The sequence below is a fragment of the Gymnoscopelus microlampas genome (assembly GCF_963454915.1).
Source record: "Gymnoscopelus microlampas genome assembly, chromosome: 4".
NCBI classification, from domain to species: Eukaryota; Metazoa; Chordata; class Actinopteri; order Myctophiformes; family Myctophidae; genus Gymnoscopelus; species Gymnoscopelus microlampas.
The window spans coordinates 13,541,893-13,568,414 of NC_139941.1; the positions used below are offsets into that span (position 1 = coordinate 13,541,893).

The 26,522-nt window shown below is 44.0% G+C and overlaps 1 protein-coding gene across 1 annotated transcript in view; it reads left to right on the plus strand.

The window, feature by feature from the left end:
* Window positions 1-26,522, plus strand: part of LOC311044407 (transmembrane protein 132D) — a gene marked incomplete at both ends in the record, with an annotated part of 261,852 nt that overhangs the window by 58,448 nt on the left and 176,882 nt on the right. Inside the window, one exon of the mRNA XM_084055959.1 lies at window positions 6,303-6,443. Coding sequence (XP_083912085.1) covers window positions 6,303-6,443 — 141 coding nt within the window. The remainder of the gene's footprint in view (window positions 1-6,302; window positions 6,444-26,522) is intronic.

The window sequence follows — 26,522 nt, forward strand, 5'->3', positions numbered from 1 at the left end:
CCTTTCACGGCAATCAGACACTGCATTCATGATTTGAGGCATTTTGTTCCAAAAATGTGCTTTGCTAAATTAGACCTGCTGGTGGCGCTATAACAGGCCAATGTGAAAAGGGTGGCATTTCTTCCTCAGTCTAGTGGGAATGTGCGTGTGAAATTTCACGGAAATCGCAAGCTGCGTTCATGGTTTGAGGCAGTTTGTTCAAAACGGACCAATCCTGCAAACTTTGGATGGCAACCTTAACCAATGAGGATGGAATATGGGAAATCGGACAGATCAGGGTTGATCACATGACTATAGAGATACTGTGTACCGATTTGCATGACGTTTGGTTAAAAACTGTAGGAGTAATGTGAGAAAATGGGTTTTGCACAAATCGGCCTCCAGGTGGCGCTATAACAGGCCCATGTGAAAAATTTGAGGCAGAGGTTCTGAATTGGCATCCAGGGAGTGTGTGTGCACAGTTTCACAGCGACCGGGCCAACGGTGCCGGAGATTTGGTGGTAACACACGGACAGGACGGACGGACGGACGGACACACGGACGGACGGACGGAGGGTAAAACATACTCTCTCGCCATGCCTTCGGCCTGGCGGAGACAATAAAAGGAACACAACAGTAAAGTAAAACCTAAGTACACCGCAGAACAGGAAACAATAGTATGTCACAACAAGCTAAAATGCAGATAGATCCTGACAGTTTTATTCCTTAACTGCAACTCTCCCTGATTGCAACTTTAATACTATACTATGTGGGTCACGTGGATGACAGGCCCAGAATAGGAACAGTAGGGTTCGTGTGGTTGATTCTAAACACATGGTGTATCCTCCATCTTTGTTTATGTTCATTCATATGCACGAATGGACGCATGGAGGCACACTAGCTAGCTTCCCTCTGTTGCATGTGCGCGCGCGCACACAGAGAGAGAGAGAGAGAGAGAGAGAGAGAGAGAGAGAGAGAGAGAGAGAGAGAGAGAGAGAGAGAGAGAGAGAGAGAGAGAGAGAGAGAGAGAGAGAGAGAGAGAGAGAGAGAGAGAGAGAGAGAGAGAGAGAGAGAGAGAGAGAGAGAGAGAGAGAGAGAGAGAGAGAGAGACTGAGACTGTTCTCGTAGATAATGCTGGCAGACAGGCTAAACTCCTCTCTCACTCCCTCCTGACTGCTCTCTCTTCATCATATTCCTTCAATACCAAAGTGAGTGGAATTAAACTGATGCCACTTAGCTGCAGATTAGATGCACTCTGTGTAACAAGCAGTTCTGCTGTAGTTCAATAGAAGGTTCTCTTCCCTCTGTGTGTGACTCACTTCATTTACATTTCGAATCCACCTCTAGTGTGCATGCGTTCCTTATTTATTCATTAAACTGACAAAGTGAGAACAGCCAAGTGAAATAAGTTGTTCCCTTCATTCATGGGAAGGTTTGCCAAGTAGGGGTGCAACAGTTGTTCAAATTATAAGTGATTTTAATCCATTATAAGATTGATAGATTGTAATTAAAATAATTGATTCTCAAAAATACAGAAAATGGTAGATGTACATCACTACGTAACACGCAGACTTCTACTGCTGTCCACTGGGAGGTAATGTCGCTGCCTTTAAAATGATGTTTTGCATAATAATCACATCTAATAACAAGGAGTAAAACAATGATAGTCATAAAACATTTCAGATGTATTAAATTCAATAGTCACAATGTCCTTGGTTAACGTCATGACGTGTGTTTGCTCTATTTTAACAGTCCGGCAGACATCATAAGGAGTGGTTGTAAGGACATAAGGACTTGTTTGGAAGGACTAGAGTTAACTCTACTGTATATCGGGGTTCCTAAACTACTCCATGCCAGGAGAATGTCCATAGCCTCTGGCTCCAGACCCCCTGTTGTGAAATGGCTTAGAACCAATCAAACAATCAAACAAACAAACAAACAAACGAAACGTTGCATTGCGATTCGTGACACATTATGAGCATGTAGATCTGCTATTTTGGAAAATTCATGAATTGTTTAGAAATGATTAGACAAATTCCAACACATTGTGATAATAATGACATGCCCAAAATAGGCATGCCAGGTTCACGGCAAAACTGACACAAATCATCATATAAGTTGAATTTGAATTGACATTATTATGCGTTTTGATATTATTGATGCATGTTTAAAAAGTACAGCAGCACAACAACAACAACAACAAAAAGATGAGATACAAAAGACAACAAAATAATGATCCACACTCAGTGAACTTTGATGTTCCACAGCGGCAGTCAGCAAAAAAACAAAACGGACGTGTTTCAACCTGTTGGTCTTCCTCAGCGTTAGAAACACACACTATTATTGTCCACCACTGGTATTAAATGTGGGGGAATTGACAATATTCACAGTGATATTATGTACATAGTGATAGTGCCACTGTGACGCCCTGTGTCGCCAAGAATTGACGTGGCAACAGGACAAAAATGTTTGGGACCAAAGTACTGGACATTTAATGCAATGGTTCTTAAAGTGGGGTCCGGGGACCCCCAGGGGTCCTTGAGGGAGTTCCAGGGGGTCCCCAGCTTTGTACACTGTCAGAGTTAAATCAACATTGATTTTACAAAAAGAAATTGCCTAATGAATGCATTTCAAACTGGGGGATCCTTGAAATGAACTCTTTGACTGGCAGAGTATTTTCATAAAGTACTCCCCCAGTGCCAGCGATGTTCGTGTTTTTTTTGTTGTTGTTATTTTGTAATTACATTTTCAAATAGTTTGTCTAGCTGCGTTTTTAAACACATACGACAGATCGACCAGTAGAGAGCAGTACATTGACACCTCGATCACTCGCTGACTCGCTCGACCCCCCTCCCCAAACAGGCTCAAACAGTCCATACGTCATAACCGGATGTGACGTTTTCGACAATCGCTGATTGGGCTTAAGTACGATGTGATACACGACTACGATGACTGTTCGTCACCCAGACTAAAGAAAATAGAAGTGGAGCTCTCCGTTCGTTTTTTATACCGTGTGAAAAAACGTGTTTTTCCCTATTCTGGCCGAAAATGACCGGGGGGAAAAAAAAGAGAACCGGAAATGGAATCTGCGTCATGAATCCGGAAACCGGTGAGTCTGAAGGAATCAGAAAGCGAAACTGATGATGAAAAATAAACAGAATAGCGCGATCACAGTAAAAAAAACTCGGGATTTCTCGTACTGGCACTGAGGGCATTCAGAAAAAACTCGGGATAACTCGGGGCTTGGCACTGAGAGAGTTAAAATGATTGAGAATCACTGCCGTAAAAATCTTCTCTTATGGGGGGTCCCTGGCATATCTTTTCAAATGGGGGTCCGCGGGCTAATAAGTGTCAATTTGGGGGGTCCTTGACATGAAAAAGTTTGAGAACCACAGATTTAATGGATAGCCATAACGGGGCTAAAAAAACATTTCTGGGGAGTGGATGTACAGGATACTGTAGACGATAGATGAAGGCCCTCTACGGCTGTGTAATGTACAGTACAGGTCAAATGGAATGGACGCTCACAACAATATTATGCTCCTTGCCCGACTGAGAACTCGAACTTGATAGGTTGAGGAGTTTTCATTTCATTCCATTTCTTTTGCAGTTTTGCGCTTCAAAACACACACTAAACATGAGGCATGTCGCGTTCAACCTTCAAAAACAACAAAGCCCCCAAACCGAATCGCCCATTTCAGAGACGGGCAGGCGGAACGAACACACTTTGAGGGTCGATTTTAGCACGCCTACTACCAAGGCGTTTATCTCAGGTTGCCGGATTTAATCGTCATTTTTCTCCATTTTTTTCCTCACTAATACTTTTCCTGTTTTCATGTTTCAATTCTTGCCAGGAGTTTTTCCTCCCCTTATATTTATTATCTATTCTCTCGCTCTGTTTACTCTGCATGCTGTTGTTGTTTTGGTACAAACAATGCCCAAATTAATACTCTGTCAGGGGATGGTGTCCCGTTGGCCAAAAAGAACTGTACACCAGCTCACAATGCGCCGCCATGCGATGCGTTTCGCTGGCACAACATCTCAGTATAATTAAGCATTATCCGTCCATCAAGGGGGGTTCTCTTATAGGGGGGGGGGGGGGGGGGGGAACAATAGAGCAGATTTATGTTGTGTGGTTGAAATGCAAAGGTGCTTTTTAAAGAGCCCCCCCCCCCCCCCCCACACATACACACACACACACACTCACACACACACACACACACACACACACACACACACACACACACACACACACACACACACACACACACACACACACACACACACACACACACACACACACACACATAGTTGTCCCCAAAACCCCTGTTCTCTCTCTCTCTCTCTCTCTCTCTCTCTCTCTCTCTCTCTCTCTCTCTCTCTCTCTCTCTCTCTCTCTCTCTCTCTCTCTCTCTCTCTCTACTTTCATCCTCCTCCCCTCCCTCTCTATCAGTGGTGGGTGGGGCGATAGGGGAGTATGTGTTTCTTTTTTGTTCTCCTGTTCTTTCCTCTCGTCGGTGAAATCAAGTGTTTGCCAAAACCTGTATAGTGTGGAGTTCAGAGAGGAGAGGGAAGAGTGGGTTTTCAAGTCCTCACAGGGGGGTCCTCTGTTCCACGCACAACGCCATTAGTTCACAGTGTAACACACACACACACACACACACACACACACACACACACACACACACACACACACACACACACACACACACACACACACACACACTATATAGGCTGCTGAGAGAACATGGCAGGGGACCAGATGGCAGGGGACCAGCATGACACATTTTGCTAACATTCTCTGGCAAGACATTAAGGAAGAGGGGGGGGGGTGGAGAGAGAGAGAGAGAGAGAGAGAGAGAGAGAGAGAGAGAGAGAGAGAGAGAGAGAGAGAGAGAGAGAGAGAGAGAGAGAGAGAGAGAGAGAGAGAGAGAGAGAGAGAGAGAGAGAGAGAGAGAGAGAGAGAGAGAGAGAGAGAGAGAGAGAGAGAGAGAGAGAGAGAGAGAGAGAGAGAGAGAAGATGCATTTCTGCCTCTTAAAGGAGGTTTACCTATAGTATATATGTTTGTTTGTGTATGTTTTGTTTGGCAAGGTCGACACTGTTAATAAGTGATGCAGTAAACAGTGACGGTGTGTGTGTGTGTGTGTGTGTGTGTGTGTGTGTGTGTGTGTGTACGTGTATTCTGCATAGGCGTGTTTTTGTGTATACTCCACATGTGTATGTAGTCCATGGGCGCGCGCGCGTGTGGTATTTCTGCTACATGCTTGCATAGCTGCGTGCAAGAGTAAGTTCACACATTTGCGTGCACGTGTATGGGCGTGCATTTGCGCGTGTGTGTGTGTGTGTTGATAAAGTGTGGGGGTGTCTTGTCAAGGTGATAAATAGCGCAAAGCACTCTGGGACGGATTAGACAACCGGAGAGAGGAGAGGAAAATATATGGGGAAAAATACACTCATATACCAAGAGACAAACTGAAGGAGGAGGAGGGATGGGGCGGGAGGAGGAAGTGAAGAAGAAAAGTAGTGGGGAGAGAGAGGGAGAGAGAATAATTTAATAACATTTTGTGATGAACTTTGCTTAGGTGAAAACGAAAAAAATGATCCCATTCCAGGTGCTCACTTTTCTTGTTTTAACTTGGGCTGGGCCATAACATTGATATTAAATCCATATTGTGATATGAAACTAGATATTGCTTGGGGTTTTGGATATCGTATGGCATTATGTGTTGTAGGGAAGGGACGGTCAAACGGAAATGTGTGTCACTAACCGTTTAGGACCAAATAACCAAAATGAACCCAAATTAAGACATATAATTAAATAAAATATTAACATATTTGAAGAGAAGAAAACAGCTGTACAGAATGAGATACAGCCCATCCCTAATGTGTTGTATTTTCTTGGTTTTAATTTAATATTTTCAAAAGCTTTCAAAGAGATTGGAAACCGCATAACATCGAGGTCAAAGATATTCTATTTACTCCATATCGCTCAGCCGTCTTAACCTAAATATTTTCTTTGTCACTTGTTGTCAGCCGCCATCTCTGTTTATCTTCATAACTCTCTCTCTGTTTTTTTTCTCTCTCTCTATTGCTGCAATATTGAATAATTCCACTTCATAATGACTCCGCTATGCTCGACTGTACTTAACTCTCTGTTTCTACTGCAAACTATACTGTCTCATTTAATTGTTTGTTCTGTTGGTGCAGTTATCCCATAACCCTGGTAAACTGACAGCACAATTTGAATTAGATTGAATTGCATTTAAATCTCTCTCTCTCTCTCTCTCTCTCTCTCTCTCTCTCTCTCTCTCTCTCTCTCCAGGGCGTGGTTTCAGGCAGGCCTCAACTTCTTGTCAGTGAAACCTAGCAACCTGGTTGCCTGGGAGATCAAACAGGAAATGCAACCCGGGAGCAGCACTCTGGCGGTGCTGTGTCAGAGGAAAACCACGTCCACGGGAGAGAGGTATGACACATACACACACGCACGCACGCACACGCACACGCACACACACACAGTACTACACATGCACTAGCATAAGTGCACACGTACATAGTCACACATGCTGTCACACACATACACTCCTAGTAGACATGCTACACCCGCACACACACACACACACACACACACACACACACACACACACTCCTCGTGAAGGCTCTTCGGAACGTCACGTCCAGCATGTGTGAACATGTTGAAGTGACACAGCACTGTAATGGCATTTATTTCATTTGCAAACGTCCTCTTTTGTCCGCCGGACATGTTCTCTCCGCTTGGGTGAAAAATCTGTCCGAAGGGTTTTTATAAAGTCCTTAAAATGTCCAAGCTTGCTTAGCGTGTAGCGCAGACCATTAAGCAAACTCTATTCAGGTGCTTAGGTATTTAGGGCCTCCCTGGTCATTCAGAAAGTCAGACTGGTTGGAGCATGGCTGATTCCCAGAGTATATCAGCGAACACACCCAAATACCAATTTGCAGTGGTGGACAAAGTTATACTCAAAAAATACTCAAGTATTCAAAGGTACAAATTATGAAGTACATTTTCAAAGCTGAATTTATATTCACAACAGATGCAAACTTTAACTTAAGACATAATATGCATAAAACAACTTTGAGTAAAAGTAAGTGTCTTTTGAGTATCTCCAAGAGGCCGGGCCAAGTGTACTCTTTTAGTTTTTTTTTGAGGGGGGGGGCGGAGGATTCAGAATATGGACCACCCTTTGTGAATATCAGTAGCTGACAGGAAATAAACATCGGACCCCTAGCAACGCAATTCCACTGACAAGCTCCATAGTCTAATAACAAGGAGAAAGCCATGTCAAGGATATTATGAAAATCATTTCAGTCCTGACCCAAACTGCCCTTTTCGTGCCGTCTTGTTGTGCCAAAGTAATCCCACTAAAGCTGCCCGGCCCTCTGTGCTGTTAACCCCCCCGACAAGGGAAGGAAGGCAAAGTTTTCAGCAAAGCCCGGCCCCAAGCGGTCACACTGCCAGCGCAAGTCATTCATTTCAATGGAGGGCGTGTGGGACAATGCGAGGGCGCGACTCTACAAGTGGTGACTTTCAGTGGTGGAAGAAGTACTCAATGTTTTTTATTCAAGTAAAATTAGCAATACAATAGCAATATAGAAATGCGCTGTTGCCTGTTACAAGTAAAAGTCCGGAATTCAAAATGTACTTGAGTAAAAGTGCAAAAGTATTGGTATATAAATGTACTTAAAGTAAAGTAAAGTAAAAGTACCCATTATGCAGAATATCCCATTTCACAAGTTTTCAAATGTATAAAAATCTTTGAAAATAGAAGATCTACAAGCTCACAATGCGTCGCACCGCGACGCATTGTGAGCTTGTAGATCGTCTATTTTCAAATGGCCGAAATGTATAGGGCTGAAGTGGTTAATGTAGGTTTTGTAATAATAATCTAAATCTACAAAGTAACTAGTAATATTTGCCTCTGTAGTGGAGTAGGCTAGAGGTAAAAGTACTGAAAATTTGAAATACTAAAAAACACCTCAAAATTGTACTTAAGTAAATGTACTTAGTTACTTTCCACCACTGGTGACTTTTCAAAACTGCTGCCGATTGGTGCAATTATTAGATTTTTTTTGGCGTGGCGCCGAAGAGACCACCCGTCAAAAAGAACACTGTTTCTCAACGTCGTGTCTGGGGACCACCAGGGGGTCCAAATGGAACCCCTTATGGGTCTGTAACTCTTGAGAGTGCACGAATGGAACCGGCGTTGTATGTAGCCCAATTTAAAATGATGAAGGGAAGTAATTATGCCACTACAGTAAGACTGAAGAAATGCTGTCAATTTTTCAATTGACATAGCTATTAGCTATCAGTTACTTAATTCATTTAGCTACCTTTCTGAAAGCCTTTTTGATTTCACAGGGAAGCCACACTGTTATTAGACTGAGTCGTGACTCTTGTTTTACTCAGTGGTAGAAAAACTACTCACACTCAATGTACTTGAGTAAAAGTAAAACATTATTGGCATCAACATATTCTTAAGTACCACAAGTACTCATTATGCAGAATAGCTCACACATAGGTTGAGACCAATAATAGCTTGAGAACATTTTGTTTATAAAATGTAAATACAAGGGTGTATGTTATATTTGATCTGGGCGTTTAGGCTCTGCTATACTGTACTTTTTACTTCCTGCTCAGCACATTAGAAGACAGCCATTTAAGAGCAGGGAGATAAACATCTATAACAAACCCCCCAGGGTAAAAACAGAACCGTTACGGAAAGCAGAGCCTACTGGTGGTGCTGGGGTGGTGGTGAGAGCAAACAAAGCACATACAACATTCAGTGGCAGCGCTGACAGCAATAGGAAGTGCAATGAATCAGGTGAGCTTAAATAGACCGCCAATTTGATCAGCTGCACATGCGTATACTATAAACCTCTCTGTATCTGCCTGAACTAGCTCGTACGCTCGTAGGGTCCATTTGGTTACATTTGTACACTCTCAAAAAGGACTGGTTGGAATAACGTGTTCGTTCCTACCGGGAAAACACCCCGCTGCCAGATGATAAGACGCGGCCTGCTCACTCCTCATGCATTGAAGGAAGCATAAGCTCAGTTTGGGGCTCTCCCCAGGCTGGCAGAGGGAGAGTAGCGCCCAGGATTACAAGCTTGGGCAATTGGCACTGGGTGAAAAAATGGGTTACAAAAAATGTATTAAAAAAAAAACCATTTGTACACTCTCTGAGTTACAAATGGATACATGAACACTCAGTATTTTACTGGGTACAAGCTATTAAGTGAATGAAGGTAGTGTATTGTTAAGTTGGTAGATAAGGGTCTTCTTTGTCACCCATTCCTCTCAGACTGTGGGCAATTAAACCAACCACTGATAGAGCTCACCCACATGCAAATAAAACAATGCAAAGTTATTAATTATTGTACAAAAGCTATCTTATTAAAGTCAGCACTGTCATTGAGTATTAGGATGGCTTATCTGTCAGAGGCAGAATGTAGTGCGCGTGTGCATTTGCGTGTGTGTGTGTGTGTGTGTGTGTGTGTGGCGCGCGCACACGTGTGTGTGTGTGTGTGTGTGTGTGTGTGTGTGTGTGTGTGTGTGTGTGTGTGCGTGTGCGTGTGCGTGTGTGTGTGTGTGTGTGTGTGTGTGTGTGTGTGTGTGTGTTTTTATGCAATATAGTTTTGACATGAATTTGAATTCTGCAAATCCTCATAAGTAAAAGGAAATTAGTTATTAAGCAGGTTCTCTTTCTATCTCTTCTTCTCCCCCCCTCTCTCTCTCTCTCTCTCTCTCTCTCTCTCTCTCTCTCTCTCTCTCTCTCTCTCTCTCTCTCTCTCTCTTTCTTTCTCAGTATTTACTCTTTCTTTCTTTGTAAGAGACCATGTCAAACATTAAACATAATTATTGCCATTTGCTGCATTGTTCCAGTTGTTTCTGTTCCTATAGAGACCTAAGACACTGTTACAGTATACAGTAGTCGAGTCTCCTGAAGATGAATGCATGGACAAGTTTTTACAAATCCTGCTGATGCATAAGTCTTTAATCCTTTGATATATTCTTAAAAGTGATAGTTGGCTGACTTTGTAATTGTCTTAATGTGGCTGTTGAAATTCATGTCTGAGTCCATGACTGCAGCAAGATTTCTGGCTTGGGTTGTTGTATTTTAACATTACCAACTGAAGCTGAGAGATGACTTGTAATTATTGGCTCCAAAAACAATTACTTTGTGTTGTCTTGTCTACGTCCTTGGGTAATTATATGTGTGTGAGACACACACACGCACACACACATGCACGCACGCACGCACGCACACACATGCACACACACACACAGGCAAACGGATACCACACATGCACACAATGCTTGGCGAGGGAATTCCTGAATTTGAGGCACAAGGCAAAGGGCCTGGGAATGGCACCGTATCAATTGCAGTGGACTTATATGTGCATGTGTGAATGTTAGATTAATCTCAAGGTCACCTGAGGACCCTCCCAGGTTGCTTACACCTGGGGTGGTCCTCAATCATTTGGGGGACACCCCTGGGGGTCCGGACCACTGCTCTATGGCAGGGGTCTTCAACAGGGGGTCCGGGACCCCTAGGGGGTCCTCAGAGTTACTACAGGGGGTCCGCCAAATCTTTGTGTGATATGTTTTTTTGCTTTACATTAACCACTTGAATCCTCGCATTCCTATTCTGAGGGGAACATTAGCCGAAAATAGCAGATCTACAAGCTCACAACGCCTCGCGCTGCGAGGCGTTGTGAGCTTGTAGATCGGCTATTTTTGGCAAAGAGGTATAAGGTGTAGAGGGGAAAAAAGAGCAAACCAAGTGAACTTTTTTGTTTAATTCTGAAACACAATTGTATAGAGGGGGTCCCTGCTTCATCTCTCTCTCAGCTAGGGGGTCCTTGGCCTGAAAATGTTGAAGACCCCTGCTCTATGGCATGGTACACGCCGCCTCAAGTCTCATTCATGTCCCATCGTACGACGGTTTCGTGCCACGAAAATGGCCGACCTGCAAGCTCACAAGGTGATGTTTTGTTCCAGGGACCCCCAGAAGCCAAGATTTGAGTTAAGCTTCGGCGAATGACGCCGTCGAACCACAAAGTATATATCAGGCTTCAAAAGCTCCCCCCCCCCCCCATCTCCTTCTGTTTCCCTCTGTGTGACTGTTAGTTGATAGCCACCGTGTTGATAAATGGCTTCCATTAAGCGGAACGGTTATTACGGGACGTTGTTTCAATTAACGCCACTTAGCTAGCCGTTAGCCACGTCCAACCTTGACAGATAGAAGAGGGGGGGGGATGCCTACCTACCCGCACGCGTCATGGACAGGCGGCTTGGGGCGAGCATTTGAGACTTTGTGCGAGGTAGACGTTATATTAATCAGCGGCAGTGTGACAGCCATGTTTTTAAACGCGCCGGACGAGTTAAGATTAAGACTTAAAGTGGAGCTGAGGTGAGACTTCAGAGGACACATGCACACACACACACACACACACACACACACACACACACACACACACACACACACACACACACACACACACACACACACACACACACACATTTATTACACGGCACGGCTCGCAATATATCACAGTGTTTTAACAGACTTCAGCACTTTAGCAAAGTAAATGCAAGCCATTAGAAACGGCCCATTGGGCTGCTGCTACTACACTGTGAAATCTCGAGTGTTTCATCTAACTGTTCATTTAACTGTACAAATGGAACCAAATGGACCCATAAGGGTCCATTTGGTTGCATTTGCACACTTAGCAAACGGATAAATCGACACTGCAGATCTTACCGTGCATTAAAGTGAGTCGGGGTCATTAGTTATGTATCTGTGTGCTGTGAGTCAGACCCAATTCGGCGTCCTGGAAATTGGCCGCACATCGACGTGGGAAGTTGGACCATGATTTGTGCCCCCTCTTTTTATTTCTTTATGTATTTTAATGTAACTTGTATTCAACCAGACAGGCAAGATTAAGAACTCGTTCTTATTTACAACTGCGGCCTGGCAAAAGCATTAGGACAAATTTGTGCGACTGTAAAGACGAAACGGAAGCGAGGAAGAGGCGTCACATCCTCTTTATCCTCTGATCATTTTCAGAGCTTCCGTGCTCCAGACCGTGTGACCGAAGCAATTGAAAATTGTGGGAGGCAACAGCCTAGTCTCACAAGACTATGTTTAGGTTGAGGGAACAGGGCTGAGGTAAACCCAGGCCTATTGCTTTGAAAACCAATCCTGATACCGTCCCAATATGAAGGATTGTTTTATTATAAAAACATTTTTGTTGCATGGTTCTGCAATGTAGTTTATTTTTAAATCTCCAAATAGTTTTCCCAGCCAGTTGTAGCCCCTTGTGTAACTACAGTTTGTTGGAGCTTGTGCCGTATGGAAAATAATTTCACCCGAATTTACCCCAGTAAACTTGTGATGTGACGATGACCTTGAAGTTTAAGGTGGAGTTGGCGTTAAAATCTTATTACAGCAATGATAGCAAGTGCACACGTGCTTTAACTGAAGTAAACTGAGCAACTTTCACTTGTGGTGGTGTAATGACTAGGGGTATCTCCTTTGACTCAACTAAGTACTGGTGTTAAGGTTACTTTGTCTGATTCACACTGCGTCACTTGTATTGGCTATTTTCAGTGCACGACGCCGTCATACAAGGAAGTATAAATGACACATTACTCCGTTCCCCATCTGTGTGTGTGGATGGAGACCTCAGGGACACTCTGGCTGTCCCTGCCTGAACCACGGACTGCCAACCGGCGTCAACTCTCTGCTGACAGGAGTCAGTCAGTCGAGAAGGAGGTGAGCGCAGGTGATGTGAGAGATGATGGAGGAGGAGGCGACCGTTCCCAAAAGACAGAGAAAGGCACTTATAAAGCATGAAAATAACATTGCCAAAATGTACCCGAACATCCAGTGCTTTTATCAGACTCCTCTTATCTTTGATGTAATATCGTTCAAAGCCTTTGTGTGCTTTCATTCTTGTTCTGCAAACAGCGGCCATCTCGCTCTCCCTCTCAATATGAAAAATTATTGCCATTTTGCCTGGCCTTTGTTAGTCGCTGCTTACAGTACATACTCATGTTTTGCTTTGATCAAAAGTTACATATCGACATATCGTTGCTGTCGGATGGAAACCTTGTATGTCCAAAACATACAAGGTTTGCTGAATGAAAAAAATAACCTGTGTTCCAATGCATCCAATATAGTTATTATTTAATCTCTTGTTAATCATTTTCTTTGGTTAAAATTCTAGACAAAAACAGCAGATCTAGAAGCTTACAACACGTGGCATCATGATGCATTGTGAGCCTGTAGATTGGGTATTTTTGCTACTTATGCAGCCCAGGCGGTATCAAGCATCAGCTTTATCCTTTTTTTGCATTTTAATCCTACTTTTTTCCCATTTATTTTATGTTGTTATGCCAATTAACCACTTAAACCCCAGCATCCGTAGCGCGACGCGTTGGGAGCTTATAGATCGGCCATTTTCAGCGAAAGCTTTCCCCACAATAACAGAAAACAGAAAAGACACTAGCTTAGAGCCCTGCACCGCTCAACCATATGGGTTTTAAGTGGTTAATTCCTCCCCACACACATCTTCTGTGTTGTCACTGCTGTTATCCTACTGACTCACCTGGCTGCCACCTTCACTCACATAGAGACTCCGTCCCTCACCTCCCGCCCCAACACTGGGGGACAAATGTGACCAAACGTTTGACGTGACAATGGGTCCCCTGGGGGTCATCTGACAACAACCCAGTCACTACCTGCACTCCAGGAATGCAGAAGTGACGTTCTCAAACCCAAGACGTAAAAAAGGTGACATGTTGAACCAAGCCGTCACCCATTTGCCGTCTTGGGAGTGAGAATGCGTTGGGCATGCGCTATGCCATTGCAGCACCCGAGCGACCGTCAAAACAGTTTTCACCGTTGGTTCTAGCTTTTTTACGGTGCGTGAAGGTGCTGTGTGTAAGGTTCTTACTCCTATAAGTTCTAGCCATCTATCTGTGCCAGTGTCCTTGGCACACAAGGCAATATCTAATGTTTCTAGTGCATAGCTGTCAACTCTCTTGCACTGAGCGAGTTGACAAATGACCCTGCTCTCTCTCTCTCTCTCTCTCTCTCTCTCTCTCTCTCTCTCTATCTCACAGACAGACAGACAGACAGACAGACAGACAACACCGCCACAAACAACAACTGTTTATCACGCTGTTGAAAAAAGAATGTCCCCCCTAAATAATCAATTCCTCTAATTTGCCTAAAAAGTCCTAATGCTCCCACATGCAGAGATATCAGACTTTTGGACATTTATTCACCACCTCATATGTGCGATTCCGATTTCTATACAACCTAACCATCTGGTGAGTACGTTGCTGGTACTACGCCCTTCTCCAAGTCCATAAAATACCACCACGCCCCTACCTGCCACGGCCGCTGACCACGCTTCACACCTGTTCACCTGTTTCCCCGATATAGGACTCAATATTCTCAAGCACACAAAGGAAGCTGCCATACCTCCCTCTGTGTGTGTGTGTACATGTGTACGTGTGTGCGTGTGTGCTTGTTATGTACGTGTAACTGTGTTACTCATTTAGCCAATGTCTTAGAACTCAGACACTGTACAGTATGTGGGTGTGACATTTCTCCACGATGGGGAACACACACGCACACACGCGCGCGCACACACACACACACACACACACACACACACACACACACACACACACACACACACACACACACACGCACACGCACACACAAATCAAGACCCGACAGAGACGTTGCGGGTGGGTTTGCGTTAGCCATTGTGTGGGTGGGGTAATTACTTGAAAAGCTGATTTCAATAAATGTCTAATTAGGGCTGTTGTGATGCTGCAACACGTGCCACAGGGACCATGCTGTCTGTGAAGAATGAGTAGACTGGCATCAGCTCGTTATGCATTGTTCTGATCTGGTCTAGAGAAACCATGGGGCGTCATGTCATGGTGGTAGGACCTACCTAAGGCGATATGGACAAAATCAAATATCAAGATATCTTTGACCTAATATGTCGATAATGTGATGATAATATGTTATTGTGACGATTATATACATTATTTTTTTTTTTTCAATAGAGCTTCTATTCTTTAAAATATTTTGACAATTTTTTAAAGTATAAAAGTGATAAAAACTAGGAAAATACAACACTTTTACAACACTTTTTATCCCCGCCAGGCAGGAACGGCTGAAGGCGAGTGATTACGTTTTCGCTTCTGTGCGTCCATCCCTCCATCCATTCGTCTGTGAACAGCTAATCCCATGATACTTGGGGCAGCTTGTATAACTGCACTGTCATACGACAAAGTATAATATAGGGCACTAATTCATGGCCGACAGCGACGATAGGAAGATGCAGCGTCTACTGTAGGAACCACATGGAACTGGTAATGGCATTAAAGATAGCGTATATCAGTGTGTGCACGTGTGTGTGTGTGTGTGTGTGTGTGTGTGTGTGTGTGTGTGTGTGTGTGTGTGTGTGTGTGTGTGTGTGTGTGTGTGTGTGTGTGTGTGTGTGTGTGTGTGTGTGTGTGTGTGTGTGTGTGTGCGTGGGTGGTGCTGGGTGGGTGGGCGGGCGCAGTAATTCCAGACAACCAGAGGAGGCTATTGTCTTATGAATTGCTAATAGCGACTATAAATGCTCTTTTATCATGCACTCCCGTGGGAGTGCCGTTTTACTCATTCATCAGATCCATTACTCCGGCAGCGCTCTGCTCTGCTCTGCTACGCTAACCCAGACAGGCTGAGCTCTGTTAACAGGCGAGGTCTCGCAGCAGCGGGGGCGGCAAGAGTGTATGTGTCTTTTTAGTTTTGCTCTTTAGGGGGCCGAGCACTAAGTGCGTAGGCACCCTATTGTATTAGAACATCTGGGGATGTCCCTGTGTTTGTGTGTCTGTGAAAAAAAGAAAACACAAAACCCCCCCCACAGAAATAGCAAATCTACAAGCTCACGGTGTGTTGAGCTTGTAGATTGGCTATTTTCAAAACAATCTGAACATGAAAATATTTTAAAAATAAATAATCATGTGGATCCAATGTGGATTGGATCCACAGGACTTCACCAGCCTGTGACATGAGTCGCCTGTGACGACAGTCATCTGTGACATATCTATCACGTATGACTCCACATTTGGGGCAGGTTTCAGCCTGATCAGAGCTCCATTGACTTCATTTAAAGAGGTGGTGCCATGGTTTTGCACTTTTTCTGTTTTTCATGTGTCTATGAGGTTGATAGAACTTCATTAAGGCCCCCGCTGGTGGTTTTATGGTGTTTCATGTCTTCTCTGACTATTTGGAGTTTTTTCCTGGAGGCTGAAACCTTGAGAGTCAAACGTGCCAATCCAAAAACAGGGGCATAGTGACATCACAGAGCCCCCAAAAACATACCCTCCCCCATATTATCATAACACAACATGTGTGGGCATGAGGAGGAGGAGGGACTAGGACAGGTGGGTGGTGCTAAGGTGGTGGAGGAGGTGCTAAGGTGAGAACCAGGCATACTTAATGAACTGGAGGCGTGTCCACATAAAAACATTTTTTTTAACAATGTCTGTACACTTTTTTTAAAAATCCTTACATAATAATAATACCTTATGATCAGATTTTAGGGTTGAAAAATATCATGGCACTCCATCTTTAAAGTTAGATATTTCACAAGAAATGTAGCGCTGATTGTGTCCAGTGGTTTGTCAGATTAGCTCCGGTACACACAGACTGATAAGCAGACACACAGACAGAAAGACAGACAGACAGATGGCCAGATAGACGGCAGTGGCTCAGGGGTAGAGTGGCCGGCAGAGCGGCCAGATGGAAGCCATGAGGTTTCCAGTTCGATCCCGGGCTCCCCCAGAAGAGTTACTGTCCAAGTGTCCTTGAGCAGGACACTGCTCAAGTGTCCCTAATTGCTCCCGATGAGCAAGTTGGTGTATGAATATGTGTGTGAATGGGTGAATGTAATGCACAATCTATGTAAAGCGCTTTGGATAAAAGCGCTATATAAATACACTATTGACAGACAGACAGACAGACAGACAGACAGACTCCTGCAGAGCCACACATACAACATTTTTTTAAATATATATATAGATAGATCGGCTATTTTTGCTACTTTTGTGTGACACTGTAGTATGACAAAGTAACATTAAGCATTAATTAATGAAAAAAAAACAGAACAAAAACCGTAAAAATACATTGAAATAAGGATATACTGTACAAGGTTTCTGCCTGACAGCGACGATTTAGGGCTTAAGTGGTTAAGACATCCCTCCTTGTACAAGGTACAAGACCTATCGTTGCACTTCTCCAAAAATGACTTGCTTTGTTTTGTTACTGTTCCACCAAACGGTATTATATCTCCAGACAAACTGACGGTTATGCAGCCTGGAGGCGAGATAAACTGGAGACCAGAAAGATCACTTTAAATTCTGAAACGCTCTTCCCATCCCTGATCAATTTCTGCATACATGCCCTCCAGCCAAGTTTCAGTGGTCAGAGCCGGTTTGTGGCAGAATGGGAAAAAAACAACAAAATGAGACAAATGCCTAATCAAACTCCACAGTACACAGTGACAGCATACCAGAGCATCCAATGCAGTCATACATAAAGTGACAAATGATCAGTTGGTAGAGAACTGATAGATGTTCAGGTGAAGAATGTAATAACCTATATAATCTATATGATATGATGCTGTTGGGCAGAAACTTTCCATCTCAATATCTTTTACTTTTTGTGTTTTTTGGTCAATTATTAAAGCCCTACTTCGCCAGTGACTCACAAAAGTAGCCGATCTACAAGCTATTTTTGAAGTGTTTAGTTTAACCATTTGAACGCCACATATGCTGTACATCAGCTATTTGAAAATAGCGATCTATAAGCTCACACTGCGTCGCGATGCACCATGTTGTGAGCTTGTAGATCAACTTATTACGTATTTATTTAGTGAAAAACTAATTGGAATATGTTTGAAACATCTTAACAACACACAAGTCGTATGGGGGTTCCTGGCACAACATATTTTCAGATGGTGGTCCGCGGCCCAAAAACATAATTTGGGGGGTCCCTGACAAGTAAGAAAAGTATGAGAACCACTCAAGTAGACAAGATGTGAACAGGTGGACATACATGATGTGCGTCAGTGACCTGCTCTGTGAGGACATGATGAGGAACAGTCAGGGTGTCAGACGGTCTGTGGAGACCTGCAGGATAACAGGTCTACTTTAAAAGAAAGCAGGCACACCACTTCCTTTGGTATTTTTTTGGCATTTTAACTCACAGGTGGGAAGCTAATTAATTTCCTAATGAAGGCCCTTTGCTTTTATACGAACTGCAAATTGGAGTCAGACCTCTGTGTTTCTGTATTTTGTAGACCGTTACCGTTTTGATGTGTTCTTTGTTCCTTAACCACTTAAAACCTGATCCTTAGTTGACCAAAGTCCTAAAAGCTCTGTCCCCCTCCTGTTTTTACTCTACACTAAATATATTCGCAGAAAATAGACAACCTACAAGCTTGCAATATGTCGCAACACAACACAATGCAACGTGTTGTGAGCTTGTAGCTTGAGCTTGTTGTTTGCCAAATGCTAGCCCCAGAATACGGATTCATCAATCAGTGTTGACAGATTTCACAAGCGAAACAAGCAACTAGGTCTATGAATACTAGCCCAAAAAATATTGGACATCTCCAATAAACCTCTGGCACAGGTGTGTGTGTGCTCGTGCACACGTATGTGCATGCATATTTGTGCGTGTGCATGGGGGAGGGGCAGAGGGAACGCTGATGTGGACTGCTACTGTGGAAAGCCTACTGACGTGAGGTTAGGTATAGTGAATGGATCTTGCATGACGGACTATGGAGCTCAGTAAAACTTTATTGTCTAGAGGAGTTTTAAACATCTTCAGGAAGCCATCCCAAAACTACACTGTGGAAACCAGCCAAAAAAAAAACGTAACCCGCAACTTTACAGAAAAACAAGCCCAAAGTCGCTTATAATAAGCGGACTTGGCAACAATGATAGGGATGCTGGGGTTCAAGTGGATATCTGGAGATGTGCTGCTGCTTCTAGCTCTGACCAAACTTCTGGTCTAACCTCTGACCTTGTCCACCATTGCTAGCATTACCTGCAGCGGTCTATTTGTTGTCGTTTTCATAGTGTCCCAGTGCAATAGCATGCACTCTGTCTACAGCAAGCCTAGCAGGCTAATATACTAAGGGCCAAAGTCTAAGCGAACCGCAACGCGGACTTGAAGGTGCTGAAAGAAACAAAGTGGGGACATTTTCTTACAGTCAACAGAGCGAGGTAAAGCAATGCTCAGAATAGATCCATAGATTTTGTGATTGTTTGGTTGTTTTTGTCACAATGGTGGGCCACAGCTGGAGGCTATGGCTATATCAGGGTCCTTGGTATGGAAAAGTTTGGGAACCCCTGGTCTATGTCTCAGCTGCTATATCGATTCCCTGGCGGTTTCACACCAGTCTTTTTACGGGGTCCTCAAAACTTTTAATGTGCAGTAACGCTCACCTTGGTTTGAGCTTGGTTTAATCAAATTTATACTTTTCTCACACAAAGAAGGGACACGTTGGCTAGAATTGGTCTTTTCTGCTGGTTCATTGACTTTTATTCATACAATTCCCCCTCAGGGATAAATAAACCTTTATTGTATCTCATCTTCTTAGTTATTATGATATAAACACCCAGAATGGAAAGCTGACGGTTTGTTTTTGCCTAAGCCTGTGATGTGAACTGTGTATTATACTATGTATGAGCCAGTAGTCAAAATTGTCTAACTATTCTTCTGTTACTTTCTCAGAGGGGTAGACAGGAGGCAGGAGAGAGTAGGAGAGCTGAGAGGGAGACAGTGTAGGAGAGAGTAGGGAAGCTGAGAGGGAGACAGTGTAGGAGAGACAGTAGGAACAATGAGATAGTGTAGAGGTGACAAACCGTAGGAGAGCTGAGATGGAGACAGTTTGGGCGAGGCCAATCTGGGAACCCATCAGCAAAAACGAAACAAAAAATATATATTTTTTTCCCCTTTGAATTTGCCTCTGGGGGCTCCGCCGTGTAGAGACTGGATGTTGGCCCGTTCACTCTCCTTCAGCCCTCCTCTTCTGGTGGCGCTCCTTTGTTTTCACTAATAACAATGGGCCCGATTCACTAAGCTGGTCGGACAATATCAGTGTAAATAACGTGTAAATAAAGTGACTGAAGGAGGGTGTATTTTATCTAAGCAAAAACCGACGTGCAATTCACAAAGGGGTGTGTAAATCCCTGATTTGTGCAGATCACAGTTTTTTTTTTGCCTGAAGATCAGATGGCTCGTTCATATGGAAGATCCTTTGCATTGCTCCACGCCCCCATTTAAGACCATAAAGCTGTTTACACTCAGAAAATGGGTGTAAACAGCTTAGTGAATCGGGCCCAATACCATTACACTGCGTGTACGTGTGTGCACCTGTGTTCTGCCTATGTTTATATAAATAGGTAGATAGGCCTACTGTATGCAACACACGTTTGTGCTCAGGTGCAAGAAATGGACACACACACACACACACACACACACACACACACACACACACACACACACACACACACACACACACACACACACACACACACACACACACACACACACACACACACAATGCCACACCTACAGTAGGGTACATACAATAGTGTATGCATGGCTGGCTGTCTATAAACATGCATCTATGCTAGCGTATGACATGTTTAATGCATTGAGCCAAGTCATACACTGCATAAAATGCCACATAAAGCTGCTGAATAATGTAACTTATGCAGACAAACTAAAGCAGGAATGTATCTGTGAGTTTGTGATCATAGATATGCAAATACAACCTATAGTAGAGCTGTATCCACACTGACTGGAATTTATATACTTGTGCTCACACTCCAGCACGCTAGAGCCCGACCGACAGATATTTGGGTCCGATGCTGATTTTGGAGAAAGAAATCACAGATTACAACTTGGCCCGACAACATAGCTTTAATCTATGGGATCTGTCTGGATGACATGGATGACATTTTAAAATGCATAGTTAAATGGTTAACAGTGCACTTACACAGCGTCTTTATCTAAAGTGCATTACAATTATGCATTACATTCACCCACTGACGGCGGAGGAAACCATTTTAAGGCACCAACCTGGAGGGAACAGCTAGTTGCTTCCAGGGCTTATGGGCTTTATACACTGTAGCCTGTTTGTAGGTCTAATGCGTTCTGTCTACTACTGTTTTTAATTCATTAATAATGCTTTTCTAAACTAAAAAATTGTTTCTACAAAAAATATTTTCTAAATAAAATAAAAAAAAGTAAAATATTAATTGTTGTTATGAAATCATGTATAACATGTTTGTAAAGAATTCTTGTAAATCTTGGTACCGCCCCTGATCACCAGGTGGGGCTGAGCCAATTTATATATTTTTTGTATAAAGATATGTCATTTCCTGCTTCTTGTTTATAATTGAAAAAGACCGAAAGGGTGGAAACGTCGTATCTGCTGTTTGCCACAAATAAAAAACCTTTGGAGCATTCAACAAGTGAGTTATGAGCCCTGAGTTGTTCTCTAAGGCACCAACCTGCTCATCGGGAGCAGGTAGGGGCTCAAGGACACTTCGACACTAACCCAGGATCGTCTGTGGATATCAAAGGTGGAAGAAGTACTTATATGTTTTTACTTTAGTAAAGGTATCAATACTACAGCATATAAATACTCTGTTACAAGTGAAAGTCCTGTATTCAAAAAGTACTTGAGTATTGGCATCAAAATATACGTTAAGTACGAAAGTAAAAGTACTCATTATGCAGAATGTCCCATTTCAGAAGTTTATTTTTTTTTATAAAAAAACGTTTGAATATAGCGATGCGACGATCGGCTATTTTCAAATAGCTGAAGTGTATAGAGGTCTGAAGTGGTTAATGTATGTTTTGTATTCATAATCAAAGTATGTAAAGTAACTTGTAACTAAAGCTGTCAAATAATTGTCGCAGTAAAAAAAATACATATATTTGCCCCTGAGATGTAATCAGTCGAAGTAAAAGTAATGAAAATTGTAAATACTCAAGTAAAGTACAAATGCAAGTAGAAGTGCAGTACCTGAGTAGGCCTACATGTACTACAGTTACTTTCCACCACTGCCTCTGTGGATGTCATATGAGGCGTGCGGAGGGCGCCACACCATCTGTCAATTACAGGTAAAATTAAGGCAGTCGGGCCGTCCTTGTGGCTCGAGAAATTGCCTCGCCATGGGAAAACGCGATATATTCGCAGCACATTAATGTAACTCTCCTCAGAGTGTGCTCCTTCCAGCAGCCAACACATCTGTCAACGGCACGAGTGTCCTTGGATGAGAAACGTTTACTGTCAGTCGCTGTGGATATGAGAGCATAACGGTCAGACACCTAAAATGTAAATGCTGAAACCGTAGTCATACAGTATATATTACTCTGTGTGTGTGTGTGTGTGTGTGTGTGTGTGTGTGTGTGTGTGTGTGTGTGTGTGTGTGTGTGTGTGTGTGTGTGTGTGTGTGTGTGTGTGTGCGTGCGTGCACGTGTCTTTGGGGATGTGTTTGATCCCTGCCTCTGGTCAGACTGAATTAACATCTGATATTGTTTGAAAACAATAATTAAACAATTTTATTAAAATGTATGTTAACCACGTCAACCATGGCATAGCTATTTTGGCCAACTTTTCAATTATTTTTTTCTTTCTTTTTTTTATTTAAGAAACAGCAAAAATTGCAGATCTCCAATGCTTAAGCCCTGTAATGTAGTATAATAGGGTTTAAGCAAAATGTCTCTCCCTCTATAGTTTTTTTTAATTATTTTTATCAAACCCAGGTTGTGTGTGTGCGTGGTGCGCGTGCGTGTGCACATGCGTGTCATTCTGTCACGCAGATCAGTGACCCAAACACCTACATACTTAAGTTCAAAGACGCAGGACTCAAGTTCATTAACATAGGGCATTGAGGCCGTTTGGGAGCCGGAAGGTACCCGCCCGGTTTGATCCCCGGCTCCCCCTGGCTGCCGAAGTGTCGACGTGTCCTTGAGCAAGACACACTGACCCTCCCTAACTGCTCCCAACGAGCAGGTCTGTGCCTTGAATGGTTGTCTTCACCGTTGGTATGTGAATGTGCGTGTGAATGGGTGAATGTGAGGCACATTGTAAAGCACTTTGTTTAGGGCCGCTATGGGAGTGCAGACCTTTTACATACACAGAGAGAGAGAGAGAGAGAGAGAGAGAGAGAGAGAGAGATATTGTGACACTACAAGGCATAGTGGTTTGAAAAAAAAAAAGAATACTGACAGGAATACTAAGAAAGGCCATTCCGCTGTCAGCTTTGTTTGTATTGGCTGTCCCCTAGGACACGCATGCACACACACAGAGAGAGGGTTAAGTGTTGTGTGGTCGTAGTGGTTAAACACAAACTCACTTAACAGAGGGCTTTTGTCTCAGCCTTGGCTCTCCCCTTGGGGCCACACACGCACACACGCACACACACACACACACACACACACACACACACACACACACGCACACACGCACACACGCACACACGCACACACCGCAGCTTGTAGCAGCAATGTAGGTCCAACAGACAGACAGACAGACAGACAGACAGACAGAGAGACACAGATGCACACACACACACACACACACACACACACACACACACACACACACACACACACACACACACAGAGACACACACACGCACACGCACGCGCACGCGCACACACACACACACACACACACACACACACACACACACACACACACACACACACACACACGCACACGCACACGCACACACGCAGACACACAGAGAGGCCACAGGGTGACCACTGTTTACTGCCACTGTGTCCCATGAGAATATACTTATGGGGCAAAAGAGCAACGAATTCCCTGCAGAGATCCTATGAATGCTCAAAATATCTGCGTGAGTGTCAGTGTGCGTACCTGTCCTTTTGCATATCTCCAGAACCGATCGACCTCAAACTCGGCGCGCGCATATCGCCCATGCAGGATTCGAGGGAGTGTGGTAGCCCTCTACAAGCTCACAACGCGTCGCATCGCGACGCGTTGTGAGCTTGTAGATCGGCTATTTTCAAATAGCTGATGTATATGTTAAAGTGCTCATGTGGCCCATAGTCGCTTCTTTTGGGCTGGTTTTCCTAGACCTGGTTGCTTGTTTCTCTCACAGAATCTGGCAACACTGTCCAGAACCGCCGATTCGACCGACATGCCCGTATATGGGCATGCCCACGTATGGGCGTACGTAGTTGCACGCACCGAAAATACATAGCGGATCTACAAGCTCACATTGTGTCGTATAGCACGATGCGTTCGTTTTATTACTTTAGTAATTGTGACTTTATTTAGAGTTTCTTTCTCCTTAATGTGAGATATACGCAATGTCGACAAAGAATCTCATTATTCAAGTAACAATTGTGTGAGAAGAAAACCTCAGAATTGTGAGATATAATACATACTGAGACATACTGTACACATGAAAGACACAAAGTCTGTCTCTCTCACATAAATACATGAATAAGCGCACACACACACACACACACACACACACACACACACACACAGACACACACACACACACACACACACACACACACACACACACACACACACACACACACACACACACACACACACACACACACACACACACACACACACACACACTTTTTATGATGTATTGAACCATTATTGGTTTCTCTATCCTCTGATTTTATTTACACTTGTTTTCTAGTATTCCCTCCTTCTCTCGCTCTCTCTCTCTCTCTCTCCTCCAGATTGCTTGCTGAAGTACAGTTGTATTTTCTGATGTTCTTTTTGGTGGTGTTGGTTATTGTGTTTGGTCAAGGGCCGGGCCTCTCTCCAGGCTTTTCACTCTGTCTGAGAGGTCTAGTATTAACCAACCCCACACCCCACTGTGGAATCCTGAGTGATAATTTAACTCTGAGAGAGGCCTGGACCACTGGCATAGCGGTCCAGGCACCTTGGCTCAGTGTAGCCTGGCGGTGTGTCGCGGGTTCGAGTCCCGATCCCGACGGCCTTTGTTGCATGTCATTCCCCATCTTTCTCTCCCCATTTCCTGTCAGCCTAACAGCCTGAATAACGGCATAAAAAGCCCAAAAATACATCTTTAAAACATATATAAATAACTCGGTGAGAGTGCACACATGGAACCGAATGGACCGTATACGGGTACATTCGGTTCCATTTGTGCACCCTCTGAGTTACATGGTGGAGTCTCCCGTCGATCCGACGGATGAGTAGACATGCAGTTATTTCCTTTTAGCGTGGCTCCTCATGTGGGAGCGTAGACCTATCCCTGGGACACACAGTCTTCCACAGATACTGCAGGGAGTTTTGTCCTGTGTTGAGGTGAGAGGTCCACGTGTCCTGCGGTCTCTCTTGTCTTGGATTGATGCCGCTCTTGCCTGTTCGAAAGTCTCAATGCCTTGGGTAACTTGATGCCTCCACCCTTCCCTGTCGGTAGCTTTATCCTCCCAGTTTGCTGCATCAATTTTGCAGCTCCTGAGGTTGGCCTTCAGTGTGTCTCTGAAGCGGAGAAGGGGTCTTCCCAGGCCACGCTGCCCCTCCTTCAGCTGCCCGTAGAGCAGCATCTTTGGTATGCGGCTGTCAGGCATTCGGACAACATGACCTGCCCACCGGAGCTGGGCCTTGATGATCAGGCTTTCAACGCTGGGTAGACCACACTTCTGCAGTACCTTGAGATTTGACACCTTGTCCTGCCACTTGATGTTGCATATTGAGCGCAGGCACCTCTGGTGAAACCGTTCCAGTTGCTGGATGTGACGACGGTAGGTTGTCCAAGTTTCACAACCGTAAATTTTGTTCCATTTGTACACTCTCTGAGTTGAAGAACCATCCGTAAGGGTTGATTTGGTTCCATTTGTACAGACCCGTAAGGTGAAGGAACTTCAAACTGCCTCCCCCTGGTCAGCCGGGGCGCCTGATGGAGGGGAAAGGAACTGGTTAGAATAACGTGTTCCTTCCACGCGCTACGTCCTACCGGGGAAACTCCTCCAGGTGATAAGAAGCGGCTTGCTAGCTCCTCATGCACTGAAGGAGGCATGAGCTCAGTTCTGGGCTCTCCCCAGGCTTGCAGAGGGAGAGTAGCGCCCAGAATAACAGGTAATTGGCACTGGGGTGAAAAAAGGGTTACAAAATTGTGGGATAAAAATGTAGAAAAAAAAAGAACAGCTACGTGGGGTATGTCGTCACATTGGCATGTTGTCACGTGGGCTTTAATTGAAGGTGTGTATGTCCCTTCCGCATGCATGCACATGCACACAAAGTAGTCAGGGCCGCATTCTCTCTGTCTCTCTGTCGGTTTGTCTCGCGGTGACTGTCGAAGATATCTGAGAAGTAAACATTTTATATGAACTCAAGTAATGTACTATGCTAATTAGTCCTCTCTCCTACAACAGCT